At 37.4% G+C, this 19,038-nt stretch overlaps 2 protein-coding genes across 2 annotated transcripts in view; one reads left to right on the top strand and one right to left on the bottom strand.

The window, feature by feature from the left end:
* The window catches only part of LOC102295763 (dynein light chain Tctex-type 1), a 2,826-nt gene extending 1,555 nt beyond the window's left edge, over positions 1-1,271 (top strand). Inside the window, exons 4-5 of the mRNA XM_005950253.3 lie at positions 305-382; positions 464-1,271. Coding sequence (XP_005950315.1) covers positions 305-382; positions 464-537 — 152 coding nt within the window. The 3' untranslated portion in view covers positions 538-1,271. The remainder of the gene's footprint in view (positions 1-304; positions 383-463) is intronic.
* A 2,700-nt stretch (positions 1,272-3,971) lies between these two features.
* LOC102296072 (cytochrome b-245 heavy chain) lies at positions 3,972-18,179 on the bottom strand. Its single transcript, XM_005950254.3, has 13 exons — positions 18,045-18,179; positions 17,291-17,383; positions 14,488-14,598; positions 13,347-13,431; positions 12,812-12,960; positions 11,261-11,442; positions 10,162-10,294; positions 9,961-10,053; positions 9,389-9,642; positions 7,386-7,548; positions 6,961-7,107; positions 6,663-6,787; positions 3,972-5,351 (listed from the first exon to the last, which is right to left on the bottom strand). Exons 1-13 carry the CDS (start codon positions 18,087-18,089, stop codon positions 5,234-5,236), a joined length of 1,698 nt encoding a protein of 565 aa, XP_005950316.1. The 5' UTR covers positions 18,090-18,179; the 3' UTR covers positions 3,972-5,233.
* Positions 18,180-19,038: the final 859 nt, after the last annotated feature.

Below are 19,038 nucleotides of genomic sequence, written 5' to 3'. Positions count from 1 at the left end.
TATATATAACTAATACATTTATATAAATATAACTGTACTGTACTTTGAGTAATTTCACAAATTTCTGCAATACCAGCCCACCAGGGGGACCTGTACCACATGGAAACAGTTTTGTTTGTTTTGTTTTGTTTTTAACATAAAACAGTTACTGTGGAGGAAAAAAATCAGCTGATCCAGAGATGTTTTTAAAAATCTTTTATGTGTTTGTCCTCGTGGGGTAAAATAATGAAACCAGATACAAAATGCTGAGAGAAACATAAAGAGACGCTTTAAAACTAATTCTTGTGACTTTGTTTGTGCACAGTGACGTGTGCTGTGATGCAGAAAACAGGTGCCGGCCTCCACACAGCCAACTCCTGCTACTGGGACACTGCCATGGACGGTATGTGTTGATTTTGGGGTGTTGTTCCCCTCCTCGATGTGCGACTATAGACGTTTTCTCATTGGTTTTTCGTGTCTGTAGGGAGCTGCACGGTGAGGTGGGAAAACCGCACCATGTACTGTGTGGTCAGCGTGTTCGCCGTGGCCACCGCATAGAAAAACGCACACACATTAATGAATCCACGAGGAGTGCAGTGTGCTCTTGTGACCAGCAGGAGGACACCAAGTGCCACAGAGCCTTCACCCGTACAGCTGTCTGTGCCTCCTGTCAGCTCCCTTAGACCAGTGAGCTCTGAGCAGCAGCTGCAGTGGCTCAAACAGCTGTATGGCTTCAGTTTCCAGCCTTCAGGTGCATGAAACGCCTTCATCGTAATGTATTTACTCCCTTCGCGCCACCGGCGTGCTTTCATAGCTTGATGTTTGTTCAGCTGCATTTATCCCAGACGCCTGACAGCTTGCTGTAAAACGACACGTTCAGTCAGGTCCTTCAGTGTTTTGTCTGTTTGTGAATCATGTAGATGAGAGAGAGAAAAGACACTTTTTGTACTCGAGCTGCAGGATAATAAACACGAAGACATTTAAGAACGAGCAGCAGATTCCCCTCGTCTTTCTTTACACTAATAAAAGCGTAATTCTGTTTTATTTTTTCTGCTTATTTATGATCCCATTGATTTTATCCTGCTTTATTTTACATTTTTATATGATTTTAGCTACTTTTTGTTTTTTTTTCTTTTCTTCGAATAAAGATTTGTTTATATAATGTGTTTATTTGTAGCATTTATCATTTTAGGCTTCTTTTAGTTAAACAGAACAGTTATGAGATGCTTTAGCAACAGTGTTTTAAGAATCTTCTTTCATTTAAATAAAGTAAACCTAACTGATTATACAAATATGTCTTATACATTTTTTCTCTGAAGTAAAATAAAGAAGTATTTACCCTATTTAATATTTAATTTAAAACCTAAAGGAATAACATTTTATAGTTGTTTCTTTTATGAGTTGATTGCAGGACTGTTTTTTTTTTCTTTTTTTTTTTTTTTTTTTTTAGTTTAACAAACTTAGAAAAGTAAAATATTTTTCTCTGTAGTGCAATGACAGGGAGTTTACAAGCGCCTCGAATTTGTGCCGAAACACAGCAGCTCTCAGCACCGACTGGAGAACCGGGTTTGACCCGTTTTTTCTTTGGAACAAAAGATTATTCATGTCTGCCTTGCACCAGTGTCGCAGACAAACGTCAGATGTCGCCATTAAACTAGGACAGCTTTGCTAAAGCAGGGATCAGCGTTCTGCTGTGACACCATTTCCACCGATCGATCTACCTGTGGAGCAAAGTAGTTAAAATACCAATAAAGACCTACTTTAAACATCCATCAGCACTTTGTTCTACATAAATCAGAGAGAGGGGTCTGAAGCTGTGGCTTAAAGCTCCTGTTTACTGCTGGTAAATTTCCACCAGGAGCTTTATGGGATATCATCTCAAAAGGAATTCAGTTGTAGTCTTGCAAACACTGACCCAGTCTTTAAAATAATCTTATAGGCTGAAAAGGCATGTTTTTACATGTGAACAGGTAGCAGACTTTAGTCTTTTATAAGCCATTTAGAGTGTGGTGAGAGTTACTAAGTATGTGCACACAGACACACAAGAGTACCTGTAGACTTTTACACTAATTATAAATTCTACATGTGTTGTTGTTTTCGCACATGAACTCATCCTGCCAGCCTGGTGACATTAGACTAGAGTCCTGCTGATCTTAAAATAACCAAGTGTGTTTACTGAAGCACGGTTTTAATGTGTTTGTACTTTCTTGTGCTACTTTGTTCAGTTGTGACATATTTTGGATTTAAATTTTGTGCAAATTATCACAGTTTAACTGAAAGTCAGTTAAACTTCATGGATTTTGAGTCAAAGGGACAGCGTTGACAACAATCACACAATCAAAAAAAAAGAGGTACGGCTTTGAAGTTGGTGGCTCTCTCTATATTCCTCCTATTTTTCTTTAGTTTGCTTTTTTCTGCTTGTAGCTTGAGATAGTACCTGTCTGACCTGAATGGGTTGCACAGATAGTCCAGCTCCAACAGGATGGCACAACTATGCTCAACATCACAGGAAGGATGCCCATGTTCCAGCAAACCCTCATGTGTGGAGGAGATACCAGGAAATGAGCTGTTATGCAACGAGAGCTTAACAGGGCTGTAGAAGAGCATGAACCCAGCAGTGTTTGTGCCTCATGTGCATGTTTCTAACCAGACTGTCAGAATGAGACTCTATGAGGGTGCTGGGCATTGTGGACAGTGTGGCCATATTAACTAGATGGGTTGCCAACATTGACCGGAGGGCATTTTTTTTTGTTATTACATTAATAATATGTGTTTTCTTGTTCTTTTTTAGAGCACTTGCACTCATGCACGCTATGCAGAATCAAAACCGTAGATGCATAGTACACTCACAGAGAAGTATAACCGCAGTTATAAAAGTGGAAAATATCTTTCTTAGATTGCAGAAGCAAAGCAGGAAACAAACACAGAGACTTTTTCCCTCGGTGCAGACGTGGATCGAGTAACTCACCACACAGTAGGACAGCTGACTGTGAGAGAACTGTGTCTTCAACGCATTGCCATTAGTTTCACGATTTTCGAGTAGGGCTGCGCTTTGAAAACTAGCTGCACAAGCTGGTGAATGACCTTTTTTTGCATGGCTCCTTCCTCCCTGTCCTCCTCAGACGTGCTGGTTACTGTTGCAGAAGCACTAAACTACTGTTAACCCAATAATTAAACTGAGATCATACTGCAAAAAGTTAGCAGCAATACAGATGTTTACGTTTTCCATTATTAAATTGTACAAATTAGTGCAACTTAATTTGACTTTATCAGTTGGTTTAATAAACTGAAACTGTAAAAATGAGAAACCTTTAAAGTCTTGAAGCTTGACAACTAGTAACCAAGACCTCAGAAGTTTTCTTTAAATTGAGTTTTTCATCCATGTAACATTTTAAAATGTCTTTACTTCATTAATTAAACAGTTCATGCTGTACATTTAGCTTTAGAGGCTCTGGAGAAAATGTATTCATTATTTAAATACCAACACGTTGTTGATTAAAATCTTTCACACAATGATGAAACCCTGAGATTTCTGAGAGCCATTTGGAAAGGAAGACCTCGCAGTCAAAGCACTGCATTCTCCTGCAGAAACAGAATCAAAGGTGTGTTTTTTTTCCTGCAACATGAAAAGAAGAACAATTCATTCTCTATTAAAAAAGCAACAAAAGAGCATATTCACAAATGTCCTTCAGCGAAGTTTGAACAAATTGAAGCGGTCATTTGTCAGGAATGCAGTGAAAAGTAAGGAAGTTTAAATTTAGTTTAGTTTTTATTAGACATTATGAGTTAAGACATATTTTCAGCAGATTCCAAAAGCTTTTTCATTTACTATTTAAAAAGAAAAAAGCAGTGAATCCAAAATAATTACAGCAGGGATGTTATAGTAATTTTACTGCATGGGCCACACACATCCCACTTTGATGTGAAGTGGGCTGAACCAGTAAAAGCGTGATAAACGTGTAGAAAATTCATTCAAAGAAAGTGTCTTTGTACTTTGGGATAGTATGGATGGCAATGAGTGGTGGGAGTCATTATCAGTAGCAAAAACTACAGAACTTATAAAAATGCTGTTAAAGTTCAACATCTATCCACTAAAGCTGTCCAGGCTTACCTTTGATGCCCCTGACTTACAGTATGACAACAATATAGACATCTGATGTCTAAAAAGAATGACAAAAAGAACAGCAATAACCAAACTGTATAAAAATTATAATGAAATATACCTTTTAAGAGTTTTGAACACTGTAATCAGCTAAATATTAAAATAAAAAGGTGGAACTACTTTCTCGTCTCCTTTGAGGATCTTTTTGACTATCGTCAAGAGATTGAGTTTGAGTTTTTTCATTAAAGGATTGAGAGCAATTTTAAATGTGTTTACCTTTGTGGTTGATTATTTGAGAACAAGCAGTCTCACATGGTAAAATGAACTTTAGGTGACAGATCCTCTATTAGTACATCCAACCATGCATATAACCCAGATTTATGCCACAGCTCTCCTTTTCTTATAGCAACACCACCCAGACTTCTGAAACAGACAGACCCTTCTCCAGAAAGCACTCCAGCAGGTAGCCTTCTGCTCCTTCCTGTTCTTGGATTGGATCAAACAGCTATTCAACTTTTTTAGAGAAATCAGGAAATAATCACACAGTAGAAGATTGCTTCTGGTTGGTCCATTTTTTTTTTTATCAAAACAAGCTAAACAAAACATTTCTAGCCATAAAAGTCTTTGCCACATTTCTGCTCTCATAGAAAAAACACGGCAGCACAAAAGCATAAAGCATCCTGGAGCTTGTTCGGTCCATGGAGAACGTTTGCAGCAGCCAAAGCTTTAAAGGCCTCCACCTCTTCCCTCATACTGTTAGGGAATTGAAACCGCCTTTTAAGAAGATGAATCCACTTCTGGCACAAAGGAAAATCAATGAGGTGGAAACAAAAAAAAAAAAAAAAAAAAAAAAGACGAGAAAAAACATTCTGAAAGTGGCGGTTTCACTTGTTGATGGAACAAAAAAGGAGAAGACAGTAACCTAGACAACGCCACAAGGTTTATTTTGAGTAACAACTGTATCTTTGCAGAAGTCTGCGGTGAAGACGTGATGAGAAGCTTGTTCCCGTCACCGATGAGCTGCCACTTGTTCCAAATGTAAATTTGTTCTTTTTTCAGAGGAAACTTGATAACTTATAATCAAGCAGCTACTTGGAAAGTTCCCTTTTTTTTATCATGATCTAGCTGCTGTTTTTGATTTTCTTTGTTTTCCTAGAAATTTTCTTTATTGAAGATGAACTTGACATCAGCAGCTGAATGAGACATACACTGTTTCTCCAGAGATGTCGCCAGCTGAGGCGGACCGCACAGGAACACACCAACTTTAGATCTGCAGGCACAAAACACCCCAACACTTTGATTATAGATATTGGTATTTATAGCATTCATCAGAGCAACAGTCATGGCTGTATTCCACTCAGTGGTCACGCTTTAATAGCTTCAGAAAGAATCAAAAGGCAATGAATTAGCAGCAAAACTTCACCTGCATTTTGCTGTTTTGCAAACAATTCAAAAGTTCTCACAGAATAACTGAATTTGTGTATTTGTAAGTCTGTGCTTTAAATACTTACTATTTCCTACAGGCAGTTAAATCCAGTGTTATAAAAAGATCCCAGGGACCCCATTTAAATAGAGGTACATACCAGCATTAAAATTTCAAGAAACAGGAAATGGATGAAAAAATAAATAAATGTTAGGCGCAGAATGTGGCAGTAAGTTTGTACAGGCCTGCAACTAAAGACAAAATACAAATAGATAAAGAAAAATAAAAATCCATACTTGATTAATACACTGAGTGTTTTCTTATTTACCTAATTTGTTATTGGTAAAACTTTAAAAACAGTATGAAATGACCTTTAAAGTAACGAAAAGTGGCACCAACTTGGGAGATACTGCTAATAAAATAGTTTACACAATTACAAGGAGAAACACAATTTATAAAGTTTATATTATCACAAAATATAACTTGTACATGCTGAAGGTCAGTCTGACTAAATCGTTTTACCTTAATACATTATTGGTAACGTATACAGTGTGCCGGACTGATATTTTATTGTTTTGAGAAACTTTTTCCTTTGATGTACCGAACTGTATCATACAGGTATGCAGGAATTGTTAAGTTCATTGACTAACCAATTAATGTCTTATCAGTATTAAAAGGTGCTCTACAAAATGAAGACTCTCCTGTTTATGTCTTTGAGTATTTAGCAATATGCAAGCAGTTATATATTTGTTATTTACTGCATCAGAAAACCTTGACTTTTTACGTAACTGTATATGATATTTCACTCTGAGCTGTAATGGACCTAACGTACGACACAGCATGATATTAATATTCTCAAATAAAATTACAAAAATCTCTACTAAATAAAATACTTGAGTAAATCTACTCAGTTTTAAAGCTGCCTAAAATTAGGCAAAGTGGAAGAAAATATGCTGACCCATTTCATTCTTTTATAACTGAGATTGGTATGATGTGCTGACCACTTCTCCCAGTTTACCAGAGATGAGTTTAATAAGATAAGGTAAGATAACTACATTTTCAGTCATTATGTAGTGAAGAGGTAACAGCAGTTCTTGAGTAGATGAGATCATGGACTGTGTTTGCTTATGGAGAGATAATAACATTAAAGAGGCTCACCGAGGGTGCTGCGAAGTAATATTGGTAAACTCATTGTCCCAGTTAGGTTTCCCGTAAAAGGTCTTCTGCTTCAGTCCGGTGATCGGATCATTTTCTGCCTCATGGTGAACACGGAAATGAGCCGCCTGTTAAAGGAAATGACAGATGGATGTCACTTTTTTCTTTTTATGACTTTTTGCTTAATTTAAGAACCACATGCATTAAACCATAACATAAGAAGATTTCTTCAATCACAAAAAACGGTATTTGTTGTCAGTTCAGCCCACAGAAATAAAAATTTATATCAGTGCCTTCATACCTCCTGCTCCTTCCAGCGGGTGAGGTAGATGTTGTAGCTGAGGAAGTCCATCATGTTCTTCTCCGTCATCTGGCCCTCCAGGGACTGCAACAGGTCTGCAAACCACTCGAAGGCTTGGGTCTCCGGACAGAGCCAGTAGAAGTAGATCTGGCAAACAGTTTATTAACCTGATATTCAGACTTACTTACATTTATCATTTAATTTTTGGTTCATTTCAAACACCCTTATTTCACACTTTTTAACTCAAAGCCTTCAGTAAATAGTTTCACAGCAAAATGGATATGTAGCATCTAGCATTTCTTCCAGACAGATGTTGTAGATAATAATTTTTATTTTTGTTTCATTATGAACGCTTCATGTGGGGCTTATGTGATATGGTTAGTTTTATTTAAACACATTTTTTTTAATTTAAAGTTCTCGCTCACCTTTTTGGTAAAGACATCTTGGTTGTTCTGGATGCGTTTGTACCACACGGATTTGAGGATGGAGGCAAAGGGAGTCACTCCAATTCCTGCACCCACCAGCATGACCACCTCATAACCAAACACGTCTTCACTGGCGGTACCAAACGGGCCATCTATGGCCACCCTGACAACAAAATATACACAAAATAATCTTATATCCTGTTTTTACTCTGCTCTGTGCTTTCAAGTCAAGCTTTATTTACCCAATAAAACTTTGATTATGTGTATTTATCTCAAAGATTAACTTGCTAACTTGCTTAACATGTGGATGTATTGGGACTTTTAGCCCCACACCCTAACTAAAGACCCATGGACTCTGTGGCTTAACCCACCACTAACTAAATCTGACATTTCCAATGTGCAACTGTTGCTAAAATGTGAGCAATTAAGATATTTTTTGTCCCTCAGAGAGATAATGCTACTTGCTTGGTAATGCTACTGTATGTTTAGTCACTGTCATTGTTCACATTTATGTTTGTGGGTAAAATTAAGCACTCACGTATTGGACGTACAAGTTCCTAGTACTTCATTAGATTTATTAGGTTAATGCTAATTTCCAGAAAATCTTTATTATGTTGAATATATAAACACATGATCTTCTTCTCTGATGTTTTTTTGCTAAATGTTTTGACCCTGTTAAGATTATAAGAGATTCCATTATTTAGTTGTTTTTAACAAGATAATTGTGATGGCCCAATAATTCATGATGTACATCACAAGATCTAAAAATTGAACTTTTTAATTACAATAATGATTTTACTTAAGTGACTGTAGTGTATAGTGAGTTTTTCTTTGTTTATTCTCTTATTTGTCTGTGTTATGGCAAATTAATTAAGCTTAAGTTACAAATTTGTGGAACTGGAAATGGCTTGAGTAACCAACATTATACTGAGATTTACACAAGGAACTATACAGAGCATGAGCATGAGAGCCTCCTCTTGATGTTAAAGGGCTGTACTAAAACTTGTTTTATCACCTTTTTATTACAACGTGATAATGTCAGATTGTTATGGTGTCTTTTTAGGAAGTTGTATCCAAAAAATTCAAAATGTATTGTGCAGCTCTGCCCTTTCATATGACATATTAATCAATATGTTTTTTTGAAAGATTTTTTTCAAGGTCAGCTTTGACCTTTGGTGCTAACAATAAAGATAAGGTCAAATGCTTGAAAAAGATATCTTGAAAACTGTGGACGTTAAACTGCTGAAAAAAGGCATATAACATATTGTCTTCCTTTGGACGGAGAAATATTTGCGATGTTGCCATGCTGTGCCTCCAAAAGTGGCTGAAGGCTGCACAACCTCCAGCAGACATGCAAAGAGGCATGGTGCATTGCCATTTTGAATGAAGGCTGCATACATGACTTCAGTCTCAAGCTAACTGCCATTTTTTTGCATCTGCTTTGGCTTCGACTCAAATTCTAGAAAAAAAATCTAAGGCCAGTTATATAATGTGTATATTTTTTTTAAATATTAGCTTCTTTTTGTTGTCATCTAGAACAGCTATTTGTTTGTTTTGCCTTTAAGCAACTTAAATAATGACATAATTTCAGGATTATTAAGGGATAATTGAAGACTTGGTCACTGTGCTGTTGTCTAGCAAGTCCAATCAAGGTCTATCCAAGCAAACAGTACACTGGCCTTAAGGTTATTCGAGGCAGCAGCTCAAAATAAAGGCCTCCTTCTTTCATTGTCTGGTCTATAGAAAAGAATTAGTGCTCAAATTTGCACAGCAGGACCACTGTGAAAAGATGGTATTCTTAATATTGTATGATTTTTACTGTTTGTGCCTCTCTACTCATTTCTTATGTGAGGGAAGAGAAACAGACATACACAATAAACCTCTCAGGGCTGTAAATGAAACCCCTCCTGCCAACTTTTCAAAGGCGCGCTGGACAGGCAGCAATCAACTGTAATCACAAGCAATTTAAAGCACAATTTTCCTCTGTTGTCAATCTTTCCTACTTGGGCAGTTTCCAGGCCTCCTGAGGCTCATTTTTGTCCCCTCCACAGGCCTCGTACAGCGCCTGAGTCCAGTCCCCGACAATACGGATGTGAGCACTGAAGTAGTCCTCCTCAGGGGCTGAGGTCAGAGTGAAGGGGTGCCACTCTAGCCTGGAGACAGATGGACACTGAATGAAGACGTACTGTCCCACCTCCATACTGAAGCCTTTCCTCTTCATCTGCAGTTCCAGTGTCTTGGAAGGGTGCATAACCACCTGAAGACCAGGTACAGGGACAATAGAATTATAATTACAGTTATTTATTCAGCCTTTTTGACCACATAGTAGCTATTGAAAGTAAATACAGTTTCAAGTAGTAATAATTTCCATGGCACAACTCTAAAATCCTTTGTGTTGTTACCTGCTGTGTTAAGTGTAATCTGCAGTTGTAGTATTAGTGTAATAATGCAGCTAAAAGTCAACCTTTTTTGAAAGACATGCATTTTTTAATCATTTTTCTTCAGATATTTAGTTGAAACAAGCTTGGTGCAGCTCCTAAAAAATGTATACCAGTGTAACTGAGGCAGGACCAACCTTAGTAATGACCACTTTTTGATGGGATCGGTAGATGCGGACGATCCTCTCACACACATACAGGATCATGGGACCCAACACCCACTTCCATGTCTGAAGAAGGGGAAAATATTGGATGAAGTACTTTTCTTAAAAGCCTGAGAAGAGATGCAACTTGCTGAGTGTTTGGGCTGGTAAGAAGTTTAGAAATTCAAAGCTAACCCCAGGTGGGTTTCCAGCAAATTCTGGGACAGCGCAGTTGGAGCCATTTTTACCCCAGTCTTCAAACTTGTCGGAGCAGTTTTGAGGTTTATTTGTGTCCAGGCTGGCCACCGTCTGTCCTCGCACAATACGCCTACAATCAGACACACACAGAGAAAAGATGAGCACTTAAACATGTGTATCAATGATTATTTGAAGAGAGACCTGGGAATTTAGTTTAACTAAATTAATTTAATGGAAATTATATTATTATAAACTATGTAGACAAAATTACTGGGCCAGCTGCACATTACACCTACAGGAGCTGCATGACTATGGAAAGCAATGCCATGGGGCTCCCAGTGATTTCAGTGAGATTTGTAAAATCAAACATTTCTGAAATAGCGTTTGAAAAGACAGACTGCATGGCTTGATGGTTGAGTTTGTGGTTGGTTGAATCCGTGGCCATGGGACTGTATAAAAGAGCTGAATTCACAGACTAAGCGGCATGGCCCAATATTTTTGTTCACACAGTAAATTTGTAAATCCTTAAAACTAAGTGTATGATTTATAAAGCTCAATCACTGGTAAGTACAAATTTTACCAGTTTAGAGACTGATTCAAGACCAAGTCAGAGTAATGACAGTTCAAGAATCAAATAGTATTGACTATTAGTTAAAACTATGATCAGTATAACATGCGTATGAGTTAAAGACCAAGATCAAGCCCAAATGTCCAAATCAAACCGCTAGTCCTGAAAAATTATGTGACAAAACTGCAGTTCACTTGAGGCTGGGAGTCAGAAGGGAGCCAGTTCACATAGACTCCTATGTTACATTGCCCAATGGTATAGCAGTATATACCATTGGTATATATCACTTCTGGCTCCAACAAGTGCACTAACATTAAGGATAGAAACATAAAGTTGTGGCTAGATCCAGTCTGGTCAAGACAGAAACCAAGTAAATCATTTGTAATAAGCTCATTGAGGGCAAAATACTCTAAGAGGAAATACGTGTGGCTAAGTGTTTCAGGTCAGAAAAAGACAACTAATGTAAAAAAAAGAAAGAAAAAACAGAGCTGGCAGTCCTTTTATGGTTGAAATTTTGTGCTATCTTACGCATAGCCGTGAAACACCAGTCCAATGAAGAAGATGATGAAGAGATGATGCGTGTACCAGAACACCTCAAAGTATGACCTGCGGATGACCTCCATAGATGAAGTGATGATGAGGATGAGTGCTAATGTGATGGCCACACCTGTCAGCCCAGCGACGGTGGTGAACATGACAATGGTAGGATTCTGTAAATGCAGTTTACAGATGACATTTTGAGAAGATTTTCTCTTTAAAAAGGCCAAACAGATGATTAATCTAGAGTGGGATGAAGTCCCAAGTCATCGCCTCAGTTTTTCAGTTGCTTCAGTTGTAATGACACACCTCATGTTTGTTGACTAACTTCCCTCATTTACTAAATGGCTGTTTTGTCATACTTCCCTATATCACAGAGGTTGATTGTTTAACACAAGGTAACAAGAGGAAACAAATGTTAGAAATGTTGGAAAGCGGAATTTATAAAATGAAATGGAAAGCCTAAAAGTCTCTAAAGAGTCAGCTGGAATGTTGGTGAAATAAAATAGGTTAGCACTTAGCTAACCCCAATTAGCATCGATGGTCAAGTTAAAATCACCAAATCTTATGTACATCTGAGGAAGTCAAACATGTTTACTCCACACAGAAAGGCCCAAGTCAGGATTTGAACCAGGAACGTGGTTGCTGTGAGGCAAAAGTGCTTGCCAAACCACCGTGCTACCCTTTTGCAATTCTTGGATCACTGTGAAGGCACCATGTCTCTGACCTCTGACCACTCTTCATCATGTGCACCAAATATGATCACTTTTGTTTTACTTCTAGATTGTCTTTCTGTGGGAGTTTGGACAATTGTGCTATTTTACAGTAAGAGGACGTTTTTAAGCAGTAATTAAAATGTATTGGTAATTTTGCAGAAAAACAAAACAAAAAAAACATTTCCCCATTTTGTACTGTAAGTACACTGTACTTTTTGGGCTTGGGCTGTTATGGAGTTGCTTAACCTTGCCTACCTTCCAGGTAATTTACAGGAAAGTAAACACTTCTTTCTTGTACACTCCTTTTGAAAGTTATGTTTGAACAGTGATTGTTAAAGAAAAGAAAGACCTGCAAGTTTTGATGGTATTTACTTTTTCTTGTATGTTGGTAAGGAAGAACGGTCCTTCATGGGGGAATTACACCCTTCGTTGTGGACGGTACCACATTTTAAAATATTTTCATGTGCATGTTTTGTCATTTTAGGAACCTCAATCTTTCTTTGTCTGAAAGAATGAGGTTTATGTTCTTTTTGTTTTTTTGCTTATATCAATTGTCAAAAGTTTCTGTTTTGGCTTATGAACAATTGTATTTGAGAAACAGTATCACTAAAGATGAAATTTCACAACTGATCTTGAGGTTTTTTTAAGAAAAAGGGAAGTTTGCCAGATGAAGTAATACTACTCAATACAAAATTTAGTAATAAGTTGCAGAGATTTCAAGACATCATTGCAATACAAGAAAACTCAGCTCATATGACTAATCTCACCATTATTTTTGTACTAAAAAGGAAAAAATGAGGGCAGCCTGGTAATGGCAACAACTCACCGTCTCATTTGTTCTGATGGGGTTGAGGAAGGAGGCGTTGTCCCCATTACCAATTTCTGACAGAACAAAGGTCAGAAGGCTGGTGTTGCGATTGAGCTGGGCGTCCATAAAAAACTCAAAGTTAAACAGATGTGCAATAATGTGCACAGCTACAAGAAACAGAGAAAAAGGAAAAATATCACTATAAATATTCAGTGCTTTTCTCCAAAATGTATGCAGTTCTGTTTGGGCAGACATTACTGCATAACTACTCATTAAATGGTCATAAGTTAGATGCAGGTTTATTATTAATCATTACTCAGTGGGATATACAAACTCACAAACTCATCTGTATATTCCACTGACCAGTTTAGTCAGATTATGACTCACTTGTAAAATCCAAGTCAGTGACTTTGTATTCATGTGTTTATCAACCTCAAGCTATGTCAAAAAATCAATCTTAAAACTTTAATATGCTTTAAATCATTGCTATCATTAGTTATGGGGTAATGATTGCTCCAACCCCTTTAACATGTTAAGAAAAAAGAAAAATTACCTGTATGGAAGGCAATCATGTAAGCCACCAGTTTGTGAAAAGTTAGGTTTCGATCTAGTTGGCGAGCTGCTGTGCGGCTGCAGCACTGAATTTAAACGAGAAACACACAAAAATAAATTAATAAGCGATGAATATTAAAGCACAAGCAAACACACCACTACAGCATTAATAAATATGGTACACCTGTTCAACTGGTGGCAGAAACCCAGTACATTTAAACACGCATCAATGGTCAAGATCAGTGGTCCCCAACCCCTGGGCCTCGGACCGGTACCAGTCCGTGAGTCGTTTGGTACCGGGCCGTGAGAGTTGAGGCTCAGGTGTGAAATGTCTGGTTTTCAGGGTTTTTTATCGGTTTTCAGCGTTATTTTGTTATCGTTTTTATCGTTTACTCGGTTTTCCTGGGTCTTTTCACGTGTGTTATGAATAAATCTTCTTTTTTTCGGTACCGGTACTAGTTTTATTTTGTTGTATTTATCCGCGACACCTTAAAGGCCGGTCCATGAAAATATTGTCGGGCATAAACTGGTCCGTAGCGCAAAAAAGGTTGGGGACCGCTGGTCAAGATGACCTCAGTTCAAACTGAGTATCAGAATGTGGACTCAAGGTGATTTAAGTTCACCAGTTCACCAGAGGTCAGAGGACAGTAATGCTCTGAGGTGATATGAAGGAAACAATGACTCAAATAACCACTTGGTACTACCAAAGTTTGTAGCAGAGCATCTCTTCCACAGTACTCTACAGTATTTTTGCTGATCACAGTGTATCTAACTTCTAATGGTGCTTGCTCATAGGGGGTCATTTGATTGTTGGGTTTTTTCTCTGTATGTATTATTGTAGGGTCTACCTTATAATATAAAGCGCTTTGAGGCGACTGTTGTTGTTTGGCGCTATATAAATAAAATTGAATTGAATTGGTTCCTTCTAGTAGGATAAGGTGCTTTTGCACAAGCTGAAAACATTTCAACCTAATAAAGTAATAAAGTGGCCGGTAAGCAAATGTTTGCAGAAGAATCTGGTCCTATACCCTCATTACTTCTATCAAGTCTTTTCCACATAATGGGACACATTACATGCTATATACTGTCGTTTTGTGGTAAGCCAGATTTTCATTTATCTGTTATTTATCCTTAATGAATACCTGTATGGTGCCGCGGAGGAAGGAGAGGAGGTTTCTGCAGACTGGCAGCAGGATGAGCATGCAGTTGAAATTCAGGCAGGCAGCAGGAGCTCTGGCCCAGGGCAAAGCTTGCTGTGGAGAGTATAAAAAAACGGTGCGTTACAATAAAAAGTTTTCAAATTCACTTCCCTCACCAGTCACGTATAACAGTTCACCAGTAGGAGGTGAAAAGAGTTTTATATAAACCTGAAACTTAACTGCTGACAGGTGTTAAGCAAAAAGAAGAACTAGAACTCGACAGTAAATGGAAATGTCAAGCAGCAGTTATTTAGTGAGGTTTGTGGAAGTCTGAATGCCTTTTAACGTGTCACTTGAAACCTTAAATAGATCATTGCAAACAAGGCTAATGGATATAATTTTTTATTTTCTTATTTAAAAACAGGCAAAACAACAAGATAAATCAAATTAGAGCACGGTTATGGACGGCTGATGGGCTGTGAACCGATCCAGGACTTTACACCCTACAGCAGTTGGAAATGGCTTGAAAAATTCCATTAGAGTCATTTCTATCATTTAATACTGGCAGTCATAGACTTCATAGAGATTGACACACATTTTAATTTAACACCGTGTCATTGGTACCACAATGCATGCATGCATATATTATCTAGATCCTCTAATCCCCAGAAGAGCCCTGATGAGCTGAAGCTAATCCCTGATGGCTCACTTTCTTTATTTATTCATCTTTTCCATCAGAGTTATTGTACTGCAGTTACAGAGCCAGTAAATGCTGGTGAGAATACACGTGTGCTCTCACCACTCTGTTTTACATCAATAATTAACTTCATCTCAACATGGTATTGTTAACCTCAAACCCAATCCCTCATCCCCAAATCATCATCTGAGCCCTTCCTTCAGTGTAAATGATTCATTTTTTTAAGCCTTCCTGAGGTTCTTTTTGGAGCTTACAGGTTTCTCAACACTTTTGGGAAAACAGTCTCTCTAAAGAAGCAGGATGCAGCCACGCTGAATACTGTTCCTCATCTCTCCATATTAAAATTTGAAAAACAGAAAGTACGAGATGCAATGTTTCACTTCTGCTGGCCTGAAGCCAGATGTGCAGCTGCTGGTCCAAAGTCAGTGTGTCATGAAGCCAGCTGTAACTTACTTCCCTTCTCTGTGTGCACGTTTGCTTGTCGAATAATGCCTATGTAGATAAGGAGTGTTTAACATGGGTGTATATGTATGTATCAGGTGTAAGAATCCTAAATTTCAAGTTTTATTTGAACAAGATATAATCAGAAATATTTGCAAAGCCCGACAGAAATGGCCTTTGATGCAGGCTGATAGCACTGTTCAAACACAAAACGTTATTACAAAGTCCAACCAAGATCCAATAATACCTCACAGGCACATTAATGACTACAAACAAGTATAAAGATGACATAGTTTAAGTAACTTAAATCTGTTTTCTCTATTTTTATACCTGATCACGCCATTTTTTATAGTAACCGCATTTAACCTTTACTCTTTGTGGACTTCGTTTAAAATATAATTATTTTTTTTTCTTATCACAGTAAAAACTTTTTCAAATGGGAATTAATAACTTCCCAGCATTCAAACATTAGAAACATCACTCACACTTTTACAAATCTGTTAATTTTTTTTCTTCTTGGCTGTCAGACAACAAACTAATTAAGTTGCAGCATTAATAGTTCATGTGCAATTTCTGATAGCAACTTTGTAATTTAAAAGTGAATGAAATGAGGAGTTAATCATCGCCGTAAGCCAGTCCCATCCATAAACATGATCAGGTGAGAGGGAATAATCGTTAGCTCTCACAGTGGTTATTTTGAATGGGAGGTATGAGGCTCTGATATCTTCCATGTGGACCAATTATTTGTGGAAGCGTTAACAAACTGATGGGTTTTGTTCTTGCATACAGGAAATTTTGGCATTTCCACAACAGAAACTTTAACCAACCCCAGGAAGGGAAATTCCCTTCCTCGTTTCAGGGTATTAACCAGTTCAGCTAATTTGGGTTAAAGTTATAACATAATAATTATACTTGTTACTGCCTAGAAAATGGCCATAAATTACAGATAGATTCAGTCATGAGAAAGGGAACATTTTCACAGGATTGTATGCAGTCCAGTGCAAAACCTAAGTACACCCTTACTGCTTTCATTGTTTAGATTTGTTTGGAAGCGTTGCCAAGAGAAAGTCTCTTCTCTCTAAAAAGAACATGGTAGCACTATTACCTTTTTTTACATTTGTGCGATCTCAACTCCAAAGGTCAATTCTTGGAGCTAAAATAGACCGTTATTAATTCATTTGCATGTATAGATAGGTATCATGAATCGAGTTTATCTTAACATATAAAAAAACCCCAACTATCACATAAAACAAAATAAAATATTCATAATTTAGAATATAGAACTGCAAAAATGTATTTCTTTTTAATGCAAGATTGTTTAACTTATTGCCGTGGCTCTGCACTGTATCACTTCTCTATTCTGTTGCATAGTTACAGTGTACTAAAAAGAGTAGTGGGTGGGGTTGCAGGGTCTGCTTTAATTTTCTTGTTGTAATGTTAGGAACTTTTAAACTTTTACTGTAGCTATAATTTGAGGAAATGAAAAAGGCAGAGTCCTGTTTTTTTTTCTTTTTTTTCATATTTGTCTACAACTTTTGAAATAGGTGCAATTGTGTGTTTAACAGCTTGGAAATTCTCTGAAGAAATAAAAACTAGAAATCTACAGATATCGACTCAGTTTGGAGTGAAAGTCTGTGCAACAGAAGTGAAGTTGCAGGTCGGACTCACCCCGAGCAGGACTCTGGTGTAATACCACCTCTCTACCAGGAAGGCCATGTAGAAATGGACAAACAGGAAGGCGTTGATCCCCAGCCATACCAGCTGTAAAATGCACCCAAACACACTCAGGTTTAAATCAGCTGCAAATACAGCAACAGTTCAGGGTAGATAAAAGCATCTTTATTAACACATCAGGAGTGCAAATATCAGTTAAGTGCACTTGTTTAAGTCCCACTACAACAATGGCACACTTTCAGTGCTTAACTTGGAGAACATTTTTCTTTACCTGCTGAAAATGACTTCTCTTTGTTCAGAAAACAAGTCAGACTGTAATTGAAGTGCAACTAAAAACGTGGCTCAAAACTGTGGCATCAACTCAAATTTAGAATGGATGCCAAAGAATACTTTATTCAGTTTCATGACTCTATCCTTGACACAGAAAATAATTCAGATCTATTACCACGATCTGCAGCAGCCATTTTTTTTAGCTTAACCAATTAAAACTAAATATTTGGAAAAATGTTTAACTGTTTCAACCAAAGCCTATTTGGTTCAATCAATAAGAAGAAAAATCATATTTTTCTGAAGAAAAAGCTTGTTTTTCCATGTTTAGTCACTGATTTATATACCTTAACTATTTTATGACACATTAATGAGACACTGGTGACAATGCAGCTTGAATGAAAAAAACCCAAACAAAACAACAAAAACGAACAGACGTCATACCAGAAGCCAAAAGGAGAAAATCATTAAATATACTCACAATAGCAAAGACTGAAAGTCCCTCGTTGGCGACAAAGTTCCCCATTATGAAAATTGTTTCTGAAAGGAGTGTGTGAAAGAGAGTGTTAGTGTGACAATGTAAAGGGAGACAGGAAATGGTGGCGGAGGAGAGTGAAGACTGCTGTGACTGATTACTCCTTTTATAATCTTTCTCAGGCTACTAATAAGGAAGTGGCCTTTCTGCAGAGGCAGTTTCCTTCCCATCATTCCTCCAGTTACTCTTAATCAAAGTTTGAGAAAACAATTATTAGATGGAGAACAAAAAAAGGTGATAATGAACCCTTAAGCCAACACAGTTAAAAAGAAATCATTTCATTTTCCTAAGAAGGTGTGAAGGACTTTGTTATCAATTGTTTTCTTTCACTTTCAGTCCAGGGTACCAGCTAACAGTTGACCACAGCTAAGGTCCATACAATGATAAGATCGGTTTTATCCCAATTACTCTGCACTTCCAGCTAAAACATTGCTCTGACCGAGAACACCAAATAACTTCTTTCAGGTTGATTGCAGTTGGACTAAATATGTTTATATCCTGTAAAGAAGTCCTATTCGGCCTTATTTAAGGACCAAACATGACCAAAGATGCAAAATCTCAGACTTTAAACTGCTTTAAATACTCAGTTGCATCTACTTATTTTCTACTCTTGAGTCTGTTACATGTCAATGCAAGTGGATAAATGTTCATTTTAAGCACACAGAACTGCCACCCACCTGCAGGTCAAATCGGAATGAAGTTGACATAAAGGGCTCGGAGCTAATCAGCTTATTTGATTATTTATGTTTAATAAATAACAAAGAATTTCCAGAAACACTTGCCCAATTTTAGGATCCCTTTGCTTTAACCATTTTGAGACACAACCTAGTGGTCCCCTGAAATCAAGTTAAGGCGCACAAGGGACAACTGGAAACCTTATAAACCCCTGTTGGGATCAAGTGCTATTGAAAGTTAACTCTAAAAAAAAGCATTGAGAAAA

The sequence above is a fragment of the Haplochromis burtoni genome, unplaced genomic scaffold, assembly GCF_018398535.1.
Source record: "Haplochromis burtoni strain Fernald_Lab_line unplaced genomic scaffold, NCSU_Asbu1 Contig_666, whole genome shotgun sequence".
Taxonomy (NCBI): domain Eukaryota; kingdom Metazoa; phylum Chordata; class Actinopteri; order Cichliformes; family Cichlidae; genus Haplochromis; species Haplochromis burtoni.
The sequence above is the reverse complement of the archived record's forward strand: the minus strand, read 5'-3'. Positions and strand labels throughout refer to the sequence as shown.

Excerpts from the sequence above, each read along its gene's own strand:
- LOC102296072 (XM_005950254.3), bottom strand. The coding sequence starts at position 18,089 with ATGGGGAACTTTGTCGCCAACGAGGGACTTTCAGTCTTTGCTATT. Across the intron at positions 14,599-17,290 it reads ACACCAGAGTCCTGCTCGGG|CAAGCTTTGCCCTGGGCCAG; the intron begins GTGAGTCCGACC and ends TACTCTCCACAG. Across the intron at positions 7,549-9,388 it reads GAGGCCTGGAAACTGCCCAA|GGTGGCCATAGATGGCCCGT; the intron begins GTAGGAAAGATT and ends TTTTGTTGTCAG.